The sequence below is a fragment of the Rhinichthys klamathensis genome, unplaced genomic scaffold (genome assembly GCF_029890125.1).
Source record: "Rhinichthys klamathensis goyatoka isolate OS25496 unplaced genomic scaffold, OSU_Roscu_1.1 h1tg000578l_1, whole genome shotgun sequence".
Classification (NCBI taxonomy): domain Eukaryota; kingdom Metazoa; phylum Chordata; class Actinopteri; order Cypriniformes; family Leuciscidae; genus Rhinichthys; species Rhinichthys klamathensis.
In genome coordinates this window covers 851,588-868,143 of record NW_026607042.1, presented here as the reverse complement: position 1 = coordinate 868,143, position 16,556 = coordinate 851,588, and the positions used below count along the sequence as shown (strand labels likewise).

Here is a 16,556-nt window from a genome sequence, read left to right as displayed (position 1 = left end):
AAGTAAAAAAGCTTGTTAGTGCAAACTTTCTTAGACTTGCACTAACACATATGACTATTAATGAATGAATCTATTGTGATTTTCTACTTTTGTTTCAGCAGAAAGCGTGCCCTCGACACCGGGGTTCCTCAGCAGTACTCAGGCAGTGCATGTTCACTTGTTTTCGGTGCATGGTGGTCTGGTCTTCTATCATTATACAGGAAGAAACAACGCAGGTAAGTAGTGGAACACAGATGTTTTATTTGCAGGAACCAGAAGCGTGAGTAGGAGAGTGTCAAGGGTGAGTATAACTGCAGTCAGACAGTTTGTAGGTAACTTCAGTAGCACCTCAATGCAGTACATGAGATCCACGGGGAGGAGTCGGATCAAGATCCAAGGGGTGGAGATGGGTAGGATTAAGGGTGGGTTTAGGGATCAGGGGGCGGAGATGGGTAGGTTTAGGTATATGTAAGGTGGGAGGAGTTGGATCTCGATCCGACTCCTCCCCGTGGATTTCATGTACTGCATTGAGAACCATCTCGGTAACTTAGCTGACTTATAACAGGACTCTTGATGTGTTTACAGGTAGGTGAACCGGACTCAGATGAGCTGACGGAGAGTGGCTGAAGAGGCTGAATGCAGGCATGTATAACAGGAAAGGAGTCAGGCAAGTGTCTATTGTTCAGATGAGACCAGACAACTGGAGTGAGGATGGTGACTGCAGATATAGTGCAGGTGATGATGGGATGCGGGTGCTGTGAGTCAGTAATCGGGTGATTGTGATCGGATGAGCGGATGAGCGGAGCTGGGTGATCAGGGGTGCTTCTCAATTCTTATTTGTGCATCCTCGTTTCCTTTCCTCGCTTCCTTTTCTCGCGTCTCAGCTCCACCCCCGGCAGGATGCGAGGGAAGGCTGCAAGGAAAGAAAATGAGGACGGAGGAATCGAATGAAAGTTTTTTTTTATTTATTTACTTTGGAATAATTGATCACTCGAGCGTCACTTCACTGCGTCCTCAGCAGCGCTCAAAGGATCTGCCCTTATGTTGTAGAAGTTTGGTTATTTAAGAAATTAGTAATAAATAATAATAAAGCAAGATACCCTGTTGAAATATGTGAGATGTGTGGTTTATATAAACTGCAAAGGTCAAGTATAAATTAAAATGATTGTGACCGACGTGAAGGGGGAGGACAATTTATACGTGCGTCACGTTTAGTCGATAAAACACTTCCGCAAAGCATGCAACTGTGCATCCTCGCTCATAGCTCCTCTGGAAGCCTCCTCACTCCTCGATCCTGGCGTTGCAATTAGAGAATTGAGATGTCCTTCAAGATGGCTGAGCTCGATCGGTTTCCGGGTCATAGGATGGAGGACAGAGGATCGAGGAGACGAGGAGGGATATTGAGAAGCACCCCTGGTGTTGACGGTGTGGCTGATCCTGTGACAACCATGACATCATCAAAATACGAAATATTAAAGACAATTAATATTAAGATAATATACAGAAAACAATATTAAGAACATTATTTTCTTGAATTATTTTATACTAATAAGTAATTAATAGAGAAACAACACTTGATACAGTAAGTGTATCTGTTGCTTACTTAAGTACACACGTAAAATTTATTTACTCTAGAAGACAATTACAAAACAAATTGTACTTTATGGCACAGCAATAACATTCTGTGTAACAATAACATATCATCGTCAGGGGTCCAGCAGCACATGTGATGAGGAAGGGTTTATCAGGAGTCCCGCAGAACCTCTTCATTCTTTTCATTGAGCAGAAAGATTGGAATATAATTAAAAAACATAGACAAAAAAAGGGCTCAAAGAACTGGACTGGACAAACATCATTTCGAAATGGCCTGTCAGTCACACACCTTTTGGACTTTTTTCAGGGGCTGTTTACACAACACCGTTTTCAACTAAAAACGTATAACTTTTTGTGCGTTTTGGCCGTTTGTTTACATGACAATGGCGCTTTAGGTGCCTGAAAATGGAATGTTTTGTAAATGGGTTTCAAAGTGTACGTTTTTGAAAAGGGTCTCCGTGTAAACAGCAAAAACTCGAATCTGTGAAGACGATGACGTCATTCACATGTGCAATTCGTGTTCAGTCTATAGTGTTTCATCGCCATCTAGTGGCCTGGCAGCAGAATACAGTGTTTTCAGTCGTTTTCGCGGATCCCTGTGAATGGGGATCGTTATGACAATGGTGTCGTCTGTACGCAGAAAACTCAGAGGAAAAACGTCTCTTTTTTTTCCAGCATATCGTTGTCGTGTAAACGTACTTTTAGTTTACACTGTTTTGATTTCGTCATTTAGTTCAGGTGCGTGTTGTTAATTATCTTCATTTGCATGACATCACAAGTTCATTTGCCCATATAATCTTAAGATAATAAGGTTAAATGTATTTGACTTGCTGTCTGCAGTGGAGGGTTGAGGAAGCAGCTTCAACTCAAGCCTAGATAATCCCGTGGGACTACTAATGCTTGGATGATGAGTATGGTAGCAAGATGCCTGAATTATGTTGGGAAGGTGGAGGGATGCCAAAACAGCTGATGTATGGTGAGCGGCTGCTTATATGCTCCGGCAGTTTATTGAAAGATTAGATGGGTTCACCCTCCTGAAATTGTTTCGGAACTTCACAAAAACAATTACTCAAACTCATTTTGTGACAGATACTACTCTACACAACTCATTTAGGCTACAATATCACAACATGTCAATCTAACTAGACTAAAAAAACAACATGAGAACTTCAAGACCTTGTGTCAAAATCAAAAATGAATTGTAAAATTACATTTGTAAAGGCAAATTTTGCAGTGTGTGCATACCATTGATTATCAGTTACATTTTTCTTTCATATTATATTATGGAGGACAGACTGGTTACCATGAAGGCTGGTGGGAAGAAACCCTAAAAAGCTTCCTAACTCCTCGTTCCTCACTCATCGTTCCTCTGAAGCTTCCTCACTCCTCGTTCCTAACTCATCGCTCCTCTGAAGCTTCCTCACTCCTCTTTCCTCACTCATCGCTCCTCTGAAACTTCCTCACTCTTCGTTCCTCACTCATAACTCCTCTGAAGCTTCCTCACTCCCTGTTCCTCACTCATCGCTCATCTGAAGCATCCTCACTCCTCGTTCATCACTCCTCTGAAGCTTCCTCACTCATCTTTCCTCGGTCATCGCTCCTCTGAAGCTTCCTCACTCCTCTTTCCTCACTCATCGCTCCTCTGAAGCTTCCTCTCTCCTCTTTCCTCACTCATCGCTCCTCTGAAGCTTCCTCACTCCTCTTTCCTCGCTCATCGCTCCTCTGAAGCTTCCTCTCTCCTCTCTCCTCTTTCCTCACTCATCGCTCCTCTGAAGCTTCCTCACTCCTCGTTCCTCGCTCCTCTGAAGCTTCCTCACTCCTCGTTCCTCGCTCCTCTGAAGCTTCCTCACTCCTCTTTCCTCATTCATCGCTCCTCTGAAGCTTCCTTACTCCTCGTTCCTCACTCATCGCTCCTCTGAAGCTTCCTCACTCCTCTTCCCTCACTCATCGCTCCTCTGAAGCTTCCTTACTCCTCGTTCCTCACTCATCGCTCCTCTGAAGCTTCCTCACTCCTCTTTCCTCGCTCATCGCTCCTCTGAAGCTTTCTCACTCCTTGTTCCTCTGAAGCTTCCTCACTCCTCATTCATCGATCCTCTGAAGCTTCCTCACTTCTCTTCCCTCACTCATCGCTCCTCTGAAGCTTCCTCACTCCTCGTTCCTCACTCATCGCTCCTCTGAAGCTTCCTCACTCCTCTTTCCTCACTCATCGCTCCTCTGAAGCTTCCTCACTCCTCGTTCCTTACTCATCGCTCTTCTGAAGCTTCCTCACTCCTCTTTCCTCACTCATCGCTCCTCTGAAGCTTCCTCACTCCTCATTCATCGCTCCTCTGAAGCTTCCTCACTCCTCATTCATCACTCCTCATTCATCGCTCCTCTGAAGCTTCCTCGTTCATCGCTCCTCTGAAACTTTCTCACTCATCGCTCCTCTGAAGGTTCCTCGCTCATCGCTCCGCTGAAACTTCCTTACTCATCGCTCCTCTGAAGTTTCCTCGCTCATCGCGCCTCTGAAGCTTCCTCGCTCATCGCTCCTCTGAAGCTTCCTCACTCATCGCTCCTCTGAAGCTTCCTCACTCATCGCTCCTCTGAAGCTTCCTCACTCCTCGTTCATCGCTCCTCTGAAGCTTCCTCACTCCTCGTTCATCGCTCCTCTGAAGCATCTTCACTCCTCGTTCCTCGCTCATCGCTCCTGAAGCTTCCTCACTCCTCGTTCATCGCTCATCGCTTCTCTGAAGCTTCCTCACTCATTGCTCCTCTGAAGCTTTCTCACTCCTCTTTCCTCGCTCATCGCTCCTCTGAAGCTTCCTCACTCCTCGTTCATCGCTCCTCTGAAGCTTCCTCACTCATCGCTCCTCTGAAGCTTCCTCACTCCTCTTTCCTCACTCATCAATCCTCTGAAGCTTCCTCACTCCTCTTTCCTCGCTCATCGCTCCTCTGAAGCTTCCTCACTCCTCTTTCCTCTTTCCTCACTCATCGCTCCTCTGAAGCTTCCTCACTCCTCTTTCCTCACTCATTGCTTATCTGAACCTTACTCACTCCTCTTTCCTCACTCATCGCTCTTCTAAAGCTTCCTCACTCCTCGTCCCTCACTCATCGGTCCTCTGAAGCTTCCCCACTCCTCTTTCCTCGCTCATCGCTCCTCTGAAGGTTCCTCACTCCTCGTTCCTCGCTCATCGCTCCTCTGAAGCTTCCTCACTCATCGCTCCTCTGAAGCTTCCTCACTCCTCGTTCCTCGCTCCTCTGAAGCTTCCTCACTCCTCTTTCATCGCTCCTCTGAAGCTTCCTCACTCCTCTCCTCACTCATCGCTCCTCTGAAGATCTCATCGCTCCGCTGAAGCTTCCTCACTCCTCTTTCCTCGCTCATGCTCCTCTTAAGCTTCATCACTCCTCGTTTCTCGCTCATCGCTCCTCTGAAGCTTCCTCACTCCTCTTTCCTCACTCATCGCTCTTCTGAAGCTTCCTCACTCCTCGTTCCTCACTCATCGCTCCTTTGAAGCTTTCTCACTCCTCTTTCCTCACTCATCGCTCCTTTGAAGCTTCCTCACTCCTCGTTCCTCACTCATCGCTCCTCTGAAGCTTCCTCACTCCTCTTTCCTCACTCATCGTTCCTCTGAAGCTTCCTCACTCCTCTTTCCTCACTCCTCTAAAAGCTTCCTCACTCCTCGTTCCTCGCTCATCGGTCCTCTAAAGCTTCCTCACTTCTCTTTCCTCGCCCATCGGTCCTCTGAAGCTTCCTCACTCCTCTTTCCTCGCTCATCGCTCCTCTGAAGCTTCCTCACTCCTCGTTCCTTGCTCATTGCTCCTCTGAAGCTTCCTCACTCCTCTTTCCTCACTCATCGGTCCTCTGAAGCTTTCTCACTCCTCGTTCCTTCCTCATCGCTCCTCTGAAGCTTTCTCACTCCTCGTTCCTCACTAATCGCTCCTCTGAAGCTTCCTTACTCCTCGTTCCTCACTCATCGCTCCTCTGAAGCTTCCTCAACTCCTCGTTCATCGCTCTTCTAAAGCTTCTTCACTCTTCGTTCATCGCTCCTCTGAAGCTTCCTCACTCATCGCTCCTCTGAAGCTTCCTCACTCCTCTTTCCTCACTCATCGTTCCTCTGAAGCTTCCTCACTCCTCTTTCCTCACTCATCGCTCCTCTAAAAGCTTCCTCACTCCTCGTTCCTCGCTCATCGGTCCTCTGAAGCTTCCTCACTTCTCTTTCCTCGCCCATCGGTCCTCTGAAGCTTTCTCACTCCTCGTTCCTCGCTCATCGCTCCTCTGAAGCTTTCTCACTCCTCGTTCCTCATTAATCGCTCCTCTGAAGCTTCCTTACTCCTCGTTCCTCACTCATCGCTCCTCTGAAGCTTCCTCAATCTTCGTTCGTCGCTCTTCTAAAGCTTCGTCATTTCTCGTTCATCGCTCCTCTGAAGCTTCCTCACTCCTCGTTCATCGCTCCTCTGAAGCTTCCTCACTCCTCGTTCATCGCTCCTCTGAAGCATCTTCACTCCTCGTTCCTCGCTCATCGCTCCTGAAGCTTCCTCACTCCTCGTTCATCGCTCATCGCTTCTCTGAAGCTTCCTCACTCATTGCTCCTCTGAAGCTTTCTCACTCCTCTTTCCTCGCTCATCGCTCCTCTGAAGCTTCCTCACTCCTCTTTCCTCACTCATCAATCCTCTGAAGCTTCCTCACTCCTCTTTCCTCGCTCATCGCTCCTCTGAAGCTTCCTCACTCCTCTTTCCTCACTCATTGCTTCTCTGAAGCTTCCTCACTCCTCTTTCCTCACTCATCGCTCTTCTAAAGCTTCCTCACTCCTCGTCCCTCACTCATCGGTCCTCTGAAGCTTCCCCACTCCTCTTTCATCGCTCATCGCTTCTCTGAAGCTTCCTCACTCATTGCTCCTCTGAAGCTTTCTCACTCCTCTTTCCTCGCTCATCGCTCCTCTGAAGCTTCCTCACTCCTCGTTCATCGCTCCTCTGAAGCTTCCTCACTCATCGCTCCTCTGAAGCTTCCTCACTCCTCTTTCCTCACTCATCAATCCTCTGAAGCTTCCTCACTCCTCTTTCCTCACTCATCGCTCTTCTAAAGCTTCCTCACTCCTCGTCCCTCACTCATCGGTCCTCTGAAGCTTCCCCACTCCTCTTTCCTCGCTCATCGCTCCTCTGAAGGTTCCTCACTCCTCGTTCCTCGCTCATCGCTCCTCTGAAGCTTCCTCACTCATCGCTCCTCTGAAGCTTCCTCACTCCTCGTTCCTCGCTCCTCTGAAGCTTCCTCACTCCTCTTTCATCGCTCCTCTGAAGCTTCCTCACTCCTCTCCTCACTCATCGCTCCTCTGAAGCTCTCATCGCTCCGCTGAAGCTTCCTCACTCCTCTTTCCTCGCTCATGCTCCTCTTAAGCTTCATCACTCCTCGTTTCTCGCTCATCGCTCCTCTGAAGCTTCCTCACTCCTCTTTCCTCACTCATCGCTCTTCTGAAGCTTCCTCACTCCTCGTTCCTCACTCATCGCTCCTTTGAAGCTTTCTCACTCCTCTTTCCTCACTCATCGCTCCTTTGAAGCTTCCTCACTCCTCGTTCCTCACTCATCGCTCCTCTGAAGCTTCCTCACTCCTCTTTCCTCACTCATCGTTCCTCTGAAGCTTCCTCACTCCTCTTTCCTCACTCCTCTAAAAGCTTCCTCACTCCTCGTTCCTCGCTCATCGGTCCTCTAAAGCTTCCTCACTTCTCTTTCCTCGCCCATCGGTCCTCTGAAGCTTCCTCACTCCTCTTTCCTCGCTCATCGCTCCTCTGAAGCTTCCTCACTCCTCGTTTCTTGCTCATTGCTCCTCTGAAGCTTCCTCACTCCTCTTTCCTCACTCATCGGTCCTCTGAAGCTTTCTCACTCCTCGTTCCTTCCTCATCGCTCCTCTGAAGCTTTCTCACTCCTCGTTCCTCACTAATCGCTCCTCTGAAGCTTCCTTACTCCTCGTTCCTCACTCATCGCTCCTCTGAAGCTTCCTCAACTCCTCGTTCATCGCTCTTCTAAAGCTTCTTCACTCTTCGTTCATCGCTCCTCTGAAGCTTCCTCACTCATCGCTCCTCTGAAGCTTCCTCACTCCTCTTTCCTCACTCATCGTTCCTCTGAAGCTTCCTCACTCCTCTTTCCTCACTCATCGCTCCTCTAAAAGCTTCCTCACTCCTCGTTCCTCGCTCATCGGTCCTCTGAAGCTTCCTCACTTCTCTTTCCTCGCCCATCGGTCCTCTGAAGCTTTCTCACTCCTCGTTCCTCGCTCATCGCTCCTCTGAAGCTTTCTCACTCCTCGTTCCTCATTAATCGCTCCTCTGAAGCTTCCTTACTCCTCGTTCCTCACTCATCGCTCCTCTGAAGCTTCCTCAATCTTCGTTCGTCGCTCTTCTAAAGCTTCGTCATTTCTCGTTCATCGCTCCTCTGAAGCTTCCTCCCTCCTCGTTCATCGCTCCTCACTCATCGGTCCTCTGAAGCTTCCTCACTCATTCCTCGCTCCTCTAAAACTTCCTCACTCCTCTTTCCTCATTCATCGCTCCTCTGAAGCTTCCTCACTCCTCTTTCCTCACTCATCGCTCCTCTGAAGCTTCCTCACTCCTCTTTCCTCACTCATCGCTCCTCTGAAGCTTCCTCACTCCTCTTTCCTCACTCATCGCTCCTCTGAAGCTTCCTCACTCCTCTTTCCTCGCACCTCTGAAGCTTCCTCACTCCTCTTTCCTCACTCATCGCTCCTCTGAAGCTTCCTCGCTCCTCTTTTCTCGCTCATCAATCCTCTTAAGCTTCCTCACTCCTCTTTCCTCACTCATCACTCCTCTGAAGCTTCCTCACTCCTCTTTCCTCGCTCCTCTGAAGTTTCCTCACTCCTCGTTCCTCGCTCATCGCTCCTCTGAAGGTTCCTCACTCCTCGCTCCTCACTCATCGCTCCTCTGATGCTTCCTCACTACTTTCCTCACTCATCGCTCCTCTGAAGCTTCCTCACTCCTCGTTCATCGCTCCACACTCATCGCTCCTCTGAAGCTTCCTCACTCATCGCTCCTCTGATGCTTCCTCACTACTTTCCTCACTCATCGCTCCTCTGAAGCTTCCTCACTCCTCGTTCATCGCTCCACACTCATCGCTCCTCTGAAGCTTCCTCACTCATCGCTCCTCTGAAGCTTCCTCAATCCTCGTTCATCGCTCCACACTCATCGCTCCTCTGAAGCTTCCTCAGTCCTCGTTCATCGCAGCTCACTCATCGTTCCTCTGAAGCTTCCTCACTCCTCGTTCCTTGCTCATCGCTCCTCTAAAGCTTCCTCACTCATCGCTCCTCTGAAGTTTCCTCACTCCTCGTTCCTCACTCATCGCTCCTCTGAAGCTTCCTCACTCCTCTTTCCTCACTCATCGCTCCTCTGAAGCTTCCTCACTCCTCTTTCCTTACTCATCGCTCCTCTGAAGCTTCCTCACTCTTCTTTCCTCACTCATCGCTCCTCTGAAGCTTCCTCACTCCTCGTTCCTCGCTCCTCTGAAGCTTCCTAACTCCTCGTTCCTCACTCATCGCTCCTCTGAAGCTTTCTCACTCATCGCTCCACTGAAGCATCCTCACTCCTCGTTCCTCACTCATCGCTCCTCTGAAGCTTCCTCACTCATCGCTCCTGAAGCTTCCTCACTCCTCGTTCCTCACTCATCACTCCTCTGAAGCTTCCTCACTCCTCTTTCCTCACTCATCGCTCCTGAAGCTTCCTCACTCCTCGTTCCTCACTCATCACTCCTCTGAAGCTTCCTCACTCCTCTTTCCTCACTCATCGCTCCTCTGAAGCTTTCTCACTCCTCGTTCCTCACTCATCACTCCTCTGAAGCTTCATCACTGCTCGTTCCTTACTCATCGCTCCTCTGAAGCTTCCTCACTCCTCTTTCCTCACTCATCGCTCCTCTGAAGCTTCCTCACTCCTCGTTCCTCACTCATCGCTCCTCTGAAGCTTCCTCACTCCTCGTTCCTCACTCATCGCTCCTCTGAAGCTTCCTCACTCATCGCTCCACTGAAGCTTCCTCACTCCTCGTTCCTCACTCATCGCTCCTCTCTCCTCTGAAGCTTCCTCACTCCTCGTTCCTCTCTCCTCTGAAGCTTCCTCACTCCTCGTTCCTCTCTCCTCTGAAGCTTCCTCACTCCTCGTTCCTCGCTCCTCTGAAGCTTCCTCACTCCTCGTTCCTCTCTCCTCTGAAGCTTCCTCACTCCTCGTTCCTCTCTCCTCTGAAGCTTCCTCACTCCTCGTTCCTCACTCCTCGTTCCTCTCTCCTCTGAAGCTTCCTCACTCCTCGTTCCTCGCTCCTCTGAAGCTTCCTAACTCCTATTTCCTCACTCCTCGTTCATCGCTCCTCTGAAGCTTTCTCACTCATCGCTCCACTGAAGCTTCCTCACTCCTCTTTCCTCACTCATCACTCCTCTGAAGCTTCCTCACTCCTCTTTCCTCGCTCCTCTGAAGTTTCCACACTCCTCGTTCCTCGCTCCTCTGAAGCTTCCTCACTCATCGCTCCTCTGAAGGTTCCTCACTCCTCGCTCCTCACTCATCGCTCCTCTGATGCTTCCTCACTACTTTCCTCACTCATCGCTCCTCTGAAGCTTCCTCACTCCTCGTTCTTCGCTCCACACTCATCGCTCCTCTGAAGCTTCCTCACTCATCACTCCTCTGAAGCTTCCTCAATCCTCGTTCATCGCTCCACACTCATCGCTCCTCTGAAGCTTCCTCAGTCCTCGTTCATCGCTCCTCACTCATCGTTCCTCTGAAACTTCCTCACTCCTCGTTCCTTGCTCATCGCTCCTCTAAAGCTTCCTCACTCATCGTTCCTCTGAAGTTTCCTCACTCCTCATTCCTCACTCATCGCTCCTCACTCATCGCTCCTCTGAAGCTTTCCCGTTCCTCGCTCATAGCTAAAGGATTTTCTTATACTGATTGTTGATCATTTTAACTCAAACACAATTACTTTTGTTTGAAAACCTTACATTAAATTATTAAACACTCATTTCCACTCACCTATGGATTCAATCCAAAGCATAAACCTCGAAGTGATCTAATATTTACAAACAGACTTGCAATAAAAAGCTCTTACAAATATTTCCTCAGTGCAGTAAATATTTGTAGAAACTCCCTTCACAAACTCTTAGCTATGTAATCTAAGCTTGACGTGCTCTGGATTTTGTCTGTGACAGCTACTTGCAAAATTCATGAGTGCAGAAGCATATGCCCTCAGAAACAACGAGTGTGGAGAATGACAGTGCAGCACTCAAACCTCTTTTTTCTTTGCAACAGTTGCATCACCGCTGAATGTCAACTAAATCCTGTGCATCTCTATTCCCGTCCTGAGGAGCCACAGCACTGCACATTTCAGATGTCCCTCTTATTCACACATGATCCGATCAGATGAGGAACACAAACACATTTCCCCAGGACAGGAACTGAGACTCACTGACTTAGACCAAACCCTGAAAAGTGTTATGTCATAGTTTGGTAAATCACAATATTAAAATAAAGGGTGTGACCAGAATTCATACATTACTGTAGAGATTTGCCATTTTAAATCCAGATTTCTGCAGTATGCTGTCATAGACATGCCAATAATATATTTCTTGATTTCTGAAATGAGGTGACACGGTCCTTAAAATCATCCGTGTTTTGAAAACATGTTGTGAAAACTTATACAATACAATAAAAATGTGTTATGTTTGATACACACCGTGTCTACACTGGACGCAACCGTTGTCACGTCAGCTGGAAACTGTCCACACTAGACGTGAAAAGCCTCCATTGCAAATCCATTTGTCCTTGTCGCAAACAGAACAGGGCATCAGTTTATTGTCGGGTTTGTTGAGTCACTGCACTGCGTCCAGTGTAGACAGCATCACTGATTATAATAGGCTCTATTGTCTTTAGTCACGTCTGGTGTAGACATGCCTGAATCAGCTTGAGTAATAATGACAGAATTTAAAGCTGAATTATTCATTGACACAACCTATCAAACTGACCATCTAGACCAGGGATTCTCAACTCCGGCCCTCAAGATACACTTTTCCTGCAGAGTTTATCTCCAACCCTGTAACATTCTAGTGATCCTGAAGACATTGATTAGCTGGTTCAGGTGTGTTTGATCAGGGTTTGAGCTAAACTCTGCAGGACAGTGGATGTCAGTGGCCAGAGTTGAGAGACCCTGATCTAAACGGATATGGGTAAACTCACTTAAACAGTTAACCAGTGTCTTCAGGATCACTAGAAAGCTACAGGGGGGTAAGTTTGATCAGGGCTGGACAGCGGCCCTCCAGGTTCGAGTTTGTCCATCCCTGATCTACAGTATGTCTGAGACTGATGTGACCCATCTAGGAGTTCATTTTTAAAATCTGTAATCTTTTTATTCCTTTTAAAATAATAAAGTGAAATTTACTGTATTATTTACATGTTTAAGCTGTGGCACAATGAATATGTAGCCAAAAGAAATCTGAATTACCACAGCATCAGATGACAGCACTTCACTTTTTATTTACTTGTAAAATTGTCAAATTTAATCTTGAAAAATTGAGCTAATCTCAAAACATTACTATTTATTCTCGTAAAAGGCCTAATATGAGATTATCTCCTAAAATGATGACTATTCTTAAAATCTTAGATTTGTTTTTAGCACTGAAACACCATTATACTAATCGTATTAATACTAAATGCAAATAATAAAATGCAAGTAACAATATCAATATGCATAGTTTGGATATCAAAATAAGCATATGTATCAGCTTAGGGATTTGTACTAGTTGACATCAGTGACTAAGCATCCCATCAATCTCTATGGTTTTCTGGTGCATAATATCTTTGTAGAAAAAATAGCCAAATGCTAGCCATGGAAGGCAGCCTGATACTAGCCATGGAGATTGAAATTATAAAGATATTTTGAGAAACTAGTCCTTTGTCATTCAGCCAAAAAATCTTTGTCAGTTATTAATGTATCTCCATCAGTTTGTAGATTAGTGCTATTGAAGGGGTCATGAACTGCATTTTATATTATTATTTAATTTAATTTTCCTGATGTGCACTTATAATGTTAGTAGGATTTTCACATCAAATACGTTATAATTAAGTCATCGTTTAAAAATAAAAGGCCTCATTTAAATGGGTGTCTCTTAAGCCTTCAATGTAAAGTCCACTGCTATGATTGGATAACATAATAAGTATTATACATGTGGAACTCTTTTGAAAACTTTAACTACGTTTTTACTTTTACAGCTTCTGAAATAACTAATAACTAAAAAGTGTTGATTATAGCATTATATTTAGATCTACTCCTCAAAAGGTTGCTGCATTGTAGCCGATCACAGTCTGTTGAGCGCACAAATGCAACAATCTCACAAATTTCAACACGATTTCTGCACTTTCATGAAATGCTTTCAATATAACTTACAGAGTTCAAACTATGTAAATGAGATTTATTATGCAGTGTAGACAAGCATCACTGATTATAACTGGAGTTTTGGCGTTTGTCACTGGCTTGGTTTACCGACATAATGACTAAACAGGAGTCTGAAATCAGAAATCACTGATAGATTAGACATTACAATTAACTTACATGTTGCCGCATTACTGTTTGGTTCAAATCTTTCCATAAAGTCTGTTCGCAAAGCCTGCGTCAAACTCATTTTCCAAAGAATCGTAACAAACAAAGCTCTAACTGATGCCAACGCTCTACTGAGACCTTAATAAACGGCCACCTTCCTAACATTAAAATGCTTTGGAAGGTACAGTAATGTTATTTTTAGTCCAGTGATCCTGTTGTTCTTTCTGTTGTTATATAGAGCACCAGTGGGTTGGTCAAAGAGGAGATGATGACGAAGTAGGGCTTGATCTGTGTGTTCATTATATAATAAAACCTTGAAGTGGCAGCTTGGTTTCAAAAAAAGCTGTTTTTGGACCAATGTGGAAGTTTTGAATTCTGAAACATACAGTATGTTGTTATAGCACAATTATATGTCAAAAGATTTAATTTCTCAGTTCATGACCCCTTTAATAGGTTCTAGACTTTTAATAAAATAATATTTTGTTGATATCAATGATTTAGACGATGATCGATGATGGTTTTTCTTGTTGGATGTAAGTGTTCATTGCCTATTTGCCAGGGTGATATTTTGGAGTATTTTGTGAACTATTTTGATGGCCGTTTGTCACAGCCACACTGAACTCTGATACTCTGTCCACACAGCCAACAGCACAAGTGCTCCTTATGCCAGACATGGCCATTGGCCTCCTGAAGGAACATTTCTGAGAAGATCAGCTGCGGAAGAAAGAAAGAGACAGACAGAGAATTCATAGGTGCATATTTCACATACACATCTCAAGCTAAAGAATAGCCTATATCATGTTCAGTTTTCCTTATTTTCTTTCATTGTATTTTCTTTAAGATGAAAGTGTTTGTTTCACCTCATCGCAGCCCAGGCAGCGAGGTCTGATGCTCTGGCAGTAATGGCGTCCACACATCAGGGCTCCTTCCTTCCAGAAGTAAATGAGGTCCACCAGCGCCTCGCCACACTCACAGCACATGAAGCAGGTGGGATGCCAGAGCCTCGTGTAGCCCGCCCTGTCCGCATACACCACAGGCCTGTCCAGAGCGGCCCGCTGTCCACAGCCGCTGCAGTGCTGCGAGACACACGGACAGCATATGCATCAGGTGTGAAGGAGACAGGTTAACAAAGAATGTCAAAATGGGGAAAATAATACTAGTTATTTATTTACTTACTAACACAGATGACCAACAAAATGGTCACAGTTGATAAATGTCATTTTATTTCATTAATTAGCTTTCACTTACAACACTGAATATTAATACAGCAATTGTCTTCGATACAAAGTGTTCACTGACTATAGCAAGTGGTCATGATTGTTTGTCACCAAATTTGTGCACACATGAAAGCCGTCAAAAATAGAAAGATTGTCGCCTGCACATACCTTAAAATGCCCTTTATCAGTGGTTCTTCACCATTGTTATTTATTAAGTGCAAATGGAAGTAAAATAATGACAAATGTTTTTGAAACAAAAAAGCTTGTTGAATTGCACTACTTGAAAAATATGGATTGCATTAACCCTGCTTGCATTTTAATGCATTGCATTTTTATGGGCTGAAATTCAACATGGTTGTATATTTAAGCGGTGAATATTTCAATTCAAAACATTTCACACAAATTTTCATTTTTAAAAATTCAATAATCCATATTCACCTTTCAGATTTCACTTTCGAAATATTCATTCTGTTTAAAAATACAACCTATAATATTCGACAGGCAATTTTCGGTCCATTTTATTTCGCTTTGCAAATTCAGTGGTTCAAATTCAACAGAAAATTCAACATTTGACATCCGGGAACGGCAGGAATATCAGTGGATTGCCGATCAAGGGGGTAATCCATCGACCGGAAGTTGAAGCCGGCCGGGTACCGCCATCTTGTAGCAGAACTTCACTTGCGTTAGCATTTCCATTGACTACCATTCATTTTGGCGTCACTTTGACAGTGAATAACTTTACATCTGAGGCGTTTAAAGACTCCATTTGTCCATTATTTATTTCTAAAGAAACACGACAATGTATAAATGGCTCCATTACCTTCTATGTTACATTATGGCCCCGTAGAAACAGTTTTAGTAAAAATAGGCTAACGATTGCGTCATAACCACTCGACTCTCTGTCGCGCTGTACAGAAATGACCGTACAGACAGGAGGAGAAGCTCGCAGGCAATCGGGGGGACGTCCCGTCAAGAGAGAAGCCCATAGATAATGAGTCCATAAAAGCAACGGAATACTTACTCCTGCTCACTCACGATAAAGGACTCTTTGCTCAAGTTCCCCGTCTCTGCAAGATTAACATTGGCAATTTTCACGCACAGCTACTAGAAGATTCACGTCTGTCAGACAGGTTGCACACGTCATCAAGTGTGTTTGACGTCTTTGAGTTTAGTTTGAGTCGGTCTGAGTCTGCGCGTCAGGAACGGAAGTTCTCAAAAATCGCTAAAAGTGGGCTTCAACTGTCTCAACTGAGTTCCAATGAGATCGCTCTGTCCATTTCTTTTACTGTCTATGTTGCCGATTGATAATTATCCGTTAGTCTGCTCACCAGCAGGGGGTGCAAGCGGCTGTTGACGACGAAAGAGAGAGTCATTCATTCACAAAAACGGGTTTACAGAAATGGAGCAAGCGGTCCGTATTTGTGATGATTATCAGGGCCAGTATAGCTATGGAAAAGCTGATAAAGACACAAAAGCTGTGTTTGCATTTAAAGGGACACTTCACCCATTTGCATTAAGCTTTGTATCTTTAGAAACCCAGTCATATTTTTGAATGGTCATGGTTTATTCCCTTATTTTCCCCTGAGATGGGAGAAATAAGGATTTAAGTGTTCCACTTCCTGCTTTTTATGACGTAAAAATCGTCATTTTGCGTCATAAAAAGCAGGAAGTCCCATTTCTTTGTATAAGGGTTGAGACTACAAACACTAGCTCATCATTTATTCAGGGTGTGGGACCCACTCACGCTACAGACCTATTACAGATCAGTGGGTGGGACTTCACTTGCATGCACATACAGAAAGCAATATCAGCCATCTTGTTTGGAAGCTAAGCTAACAAGCGCTGTGGAGATAGGAAGTTACGACAAACGGAAGAAACTAAACATGATATGGAAGAAGAGGATTTTGAAATTCTGCTGCTCGAATCCGATGTTCGTGGCTATCTTTACGAGCCGCAATATAGTGAAGAGCAGCTGAGGCTGATGGAGGAACAGGAGGCGGACGAGGAGCCGGACTGGGTCGAGCTGGGCGGACTGCTGGTGCCTGTGCTCTCGCTGTGCGCTACGGACACAGATAGAGTCCGTCTGCTGCAGAGAATTTCAACGATGGAAATTTCTCCTGGACGAAATCTCTGAATCAGACGAGCACACGGACGTTTGTGTTGTGATGTGAACCATCTTAGTTTCGCACCACATAGTTCTGACTGAACATCCAGGTATCATGC

The 16,556-nt window shown here is 45.6% G+C and overlaps 1 protein-coding gene and 1 long non-coding RNA gene across 2 annotated transcripts in view; one reads left to right on the top strand and one right to left on the bottom strand.

Annotated features, from left to right (window-relative positions):
- The first annotated feature begins 12,243 nt into the window (after window positions 1–12,243).
- LOC130075399 (uncharacterized) lies at window positions 12,244–12,681 on the top strand. The gene is made up of 2 exons (XR_008805484.1): window positions 12,244–12,364; window positions 12,413–12,681. It is a non-coding gene; the product is annotated as an uncharacterized LOC130075399 (long non-coding RNA).
- Window positions 12,682–13,403: 722 nt separating this feature from the next.
- The window catches only part of lmcd1 (LIM and cysteine-rich domains 1), an 82,397-nt gene continuing 79,244 nt past the window's right edge, over window positions 13,404–16,556 (bottom strand). Inside the window, exons 5-6 of the mRNA XM_056240013.1 lie at window positions 13,977–14,192; window positions 13,404–13,830 (exon numbers count right to left, since the gene is read on the bottom strand). Of these exons, the coding sequence (XP_056095988.1) occupies window positions 13,702–13,830; window positions 13,977–14,192 (345 nt within the window). The 3' untranslated portion in view covers window positions 13,404–13,701. The remainder of the gene's footprint in view (window positions 13,831–13,976; window positions 14,193–16,556) is intronic.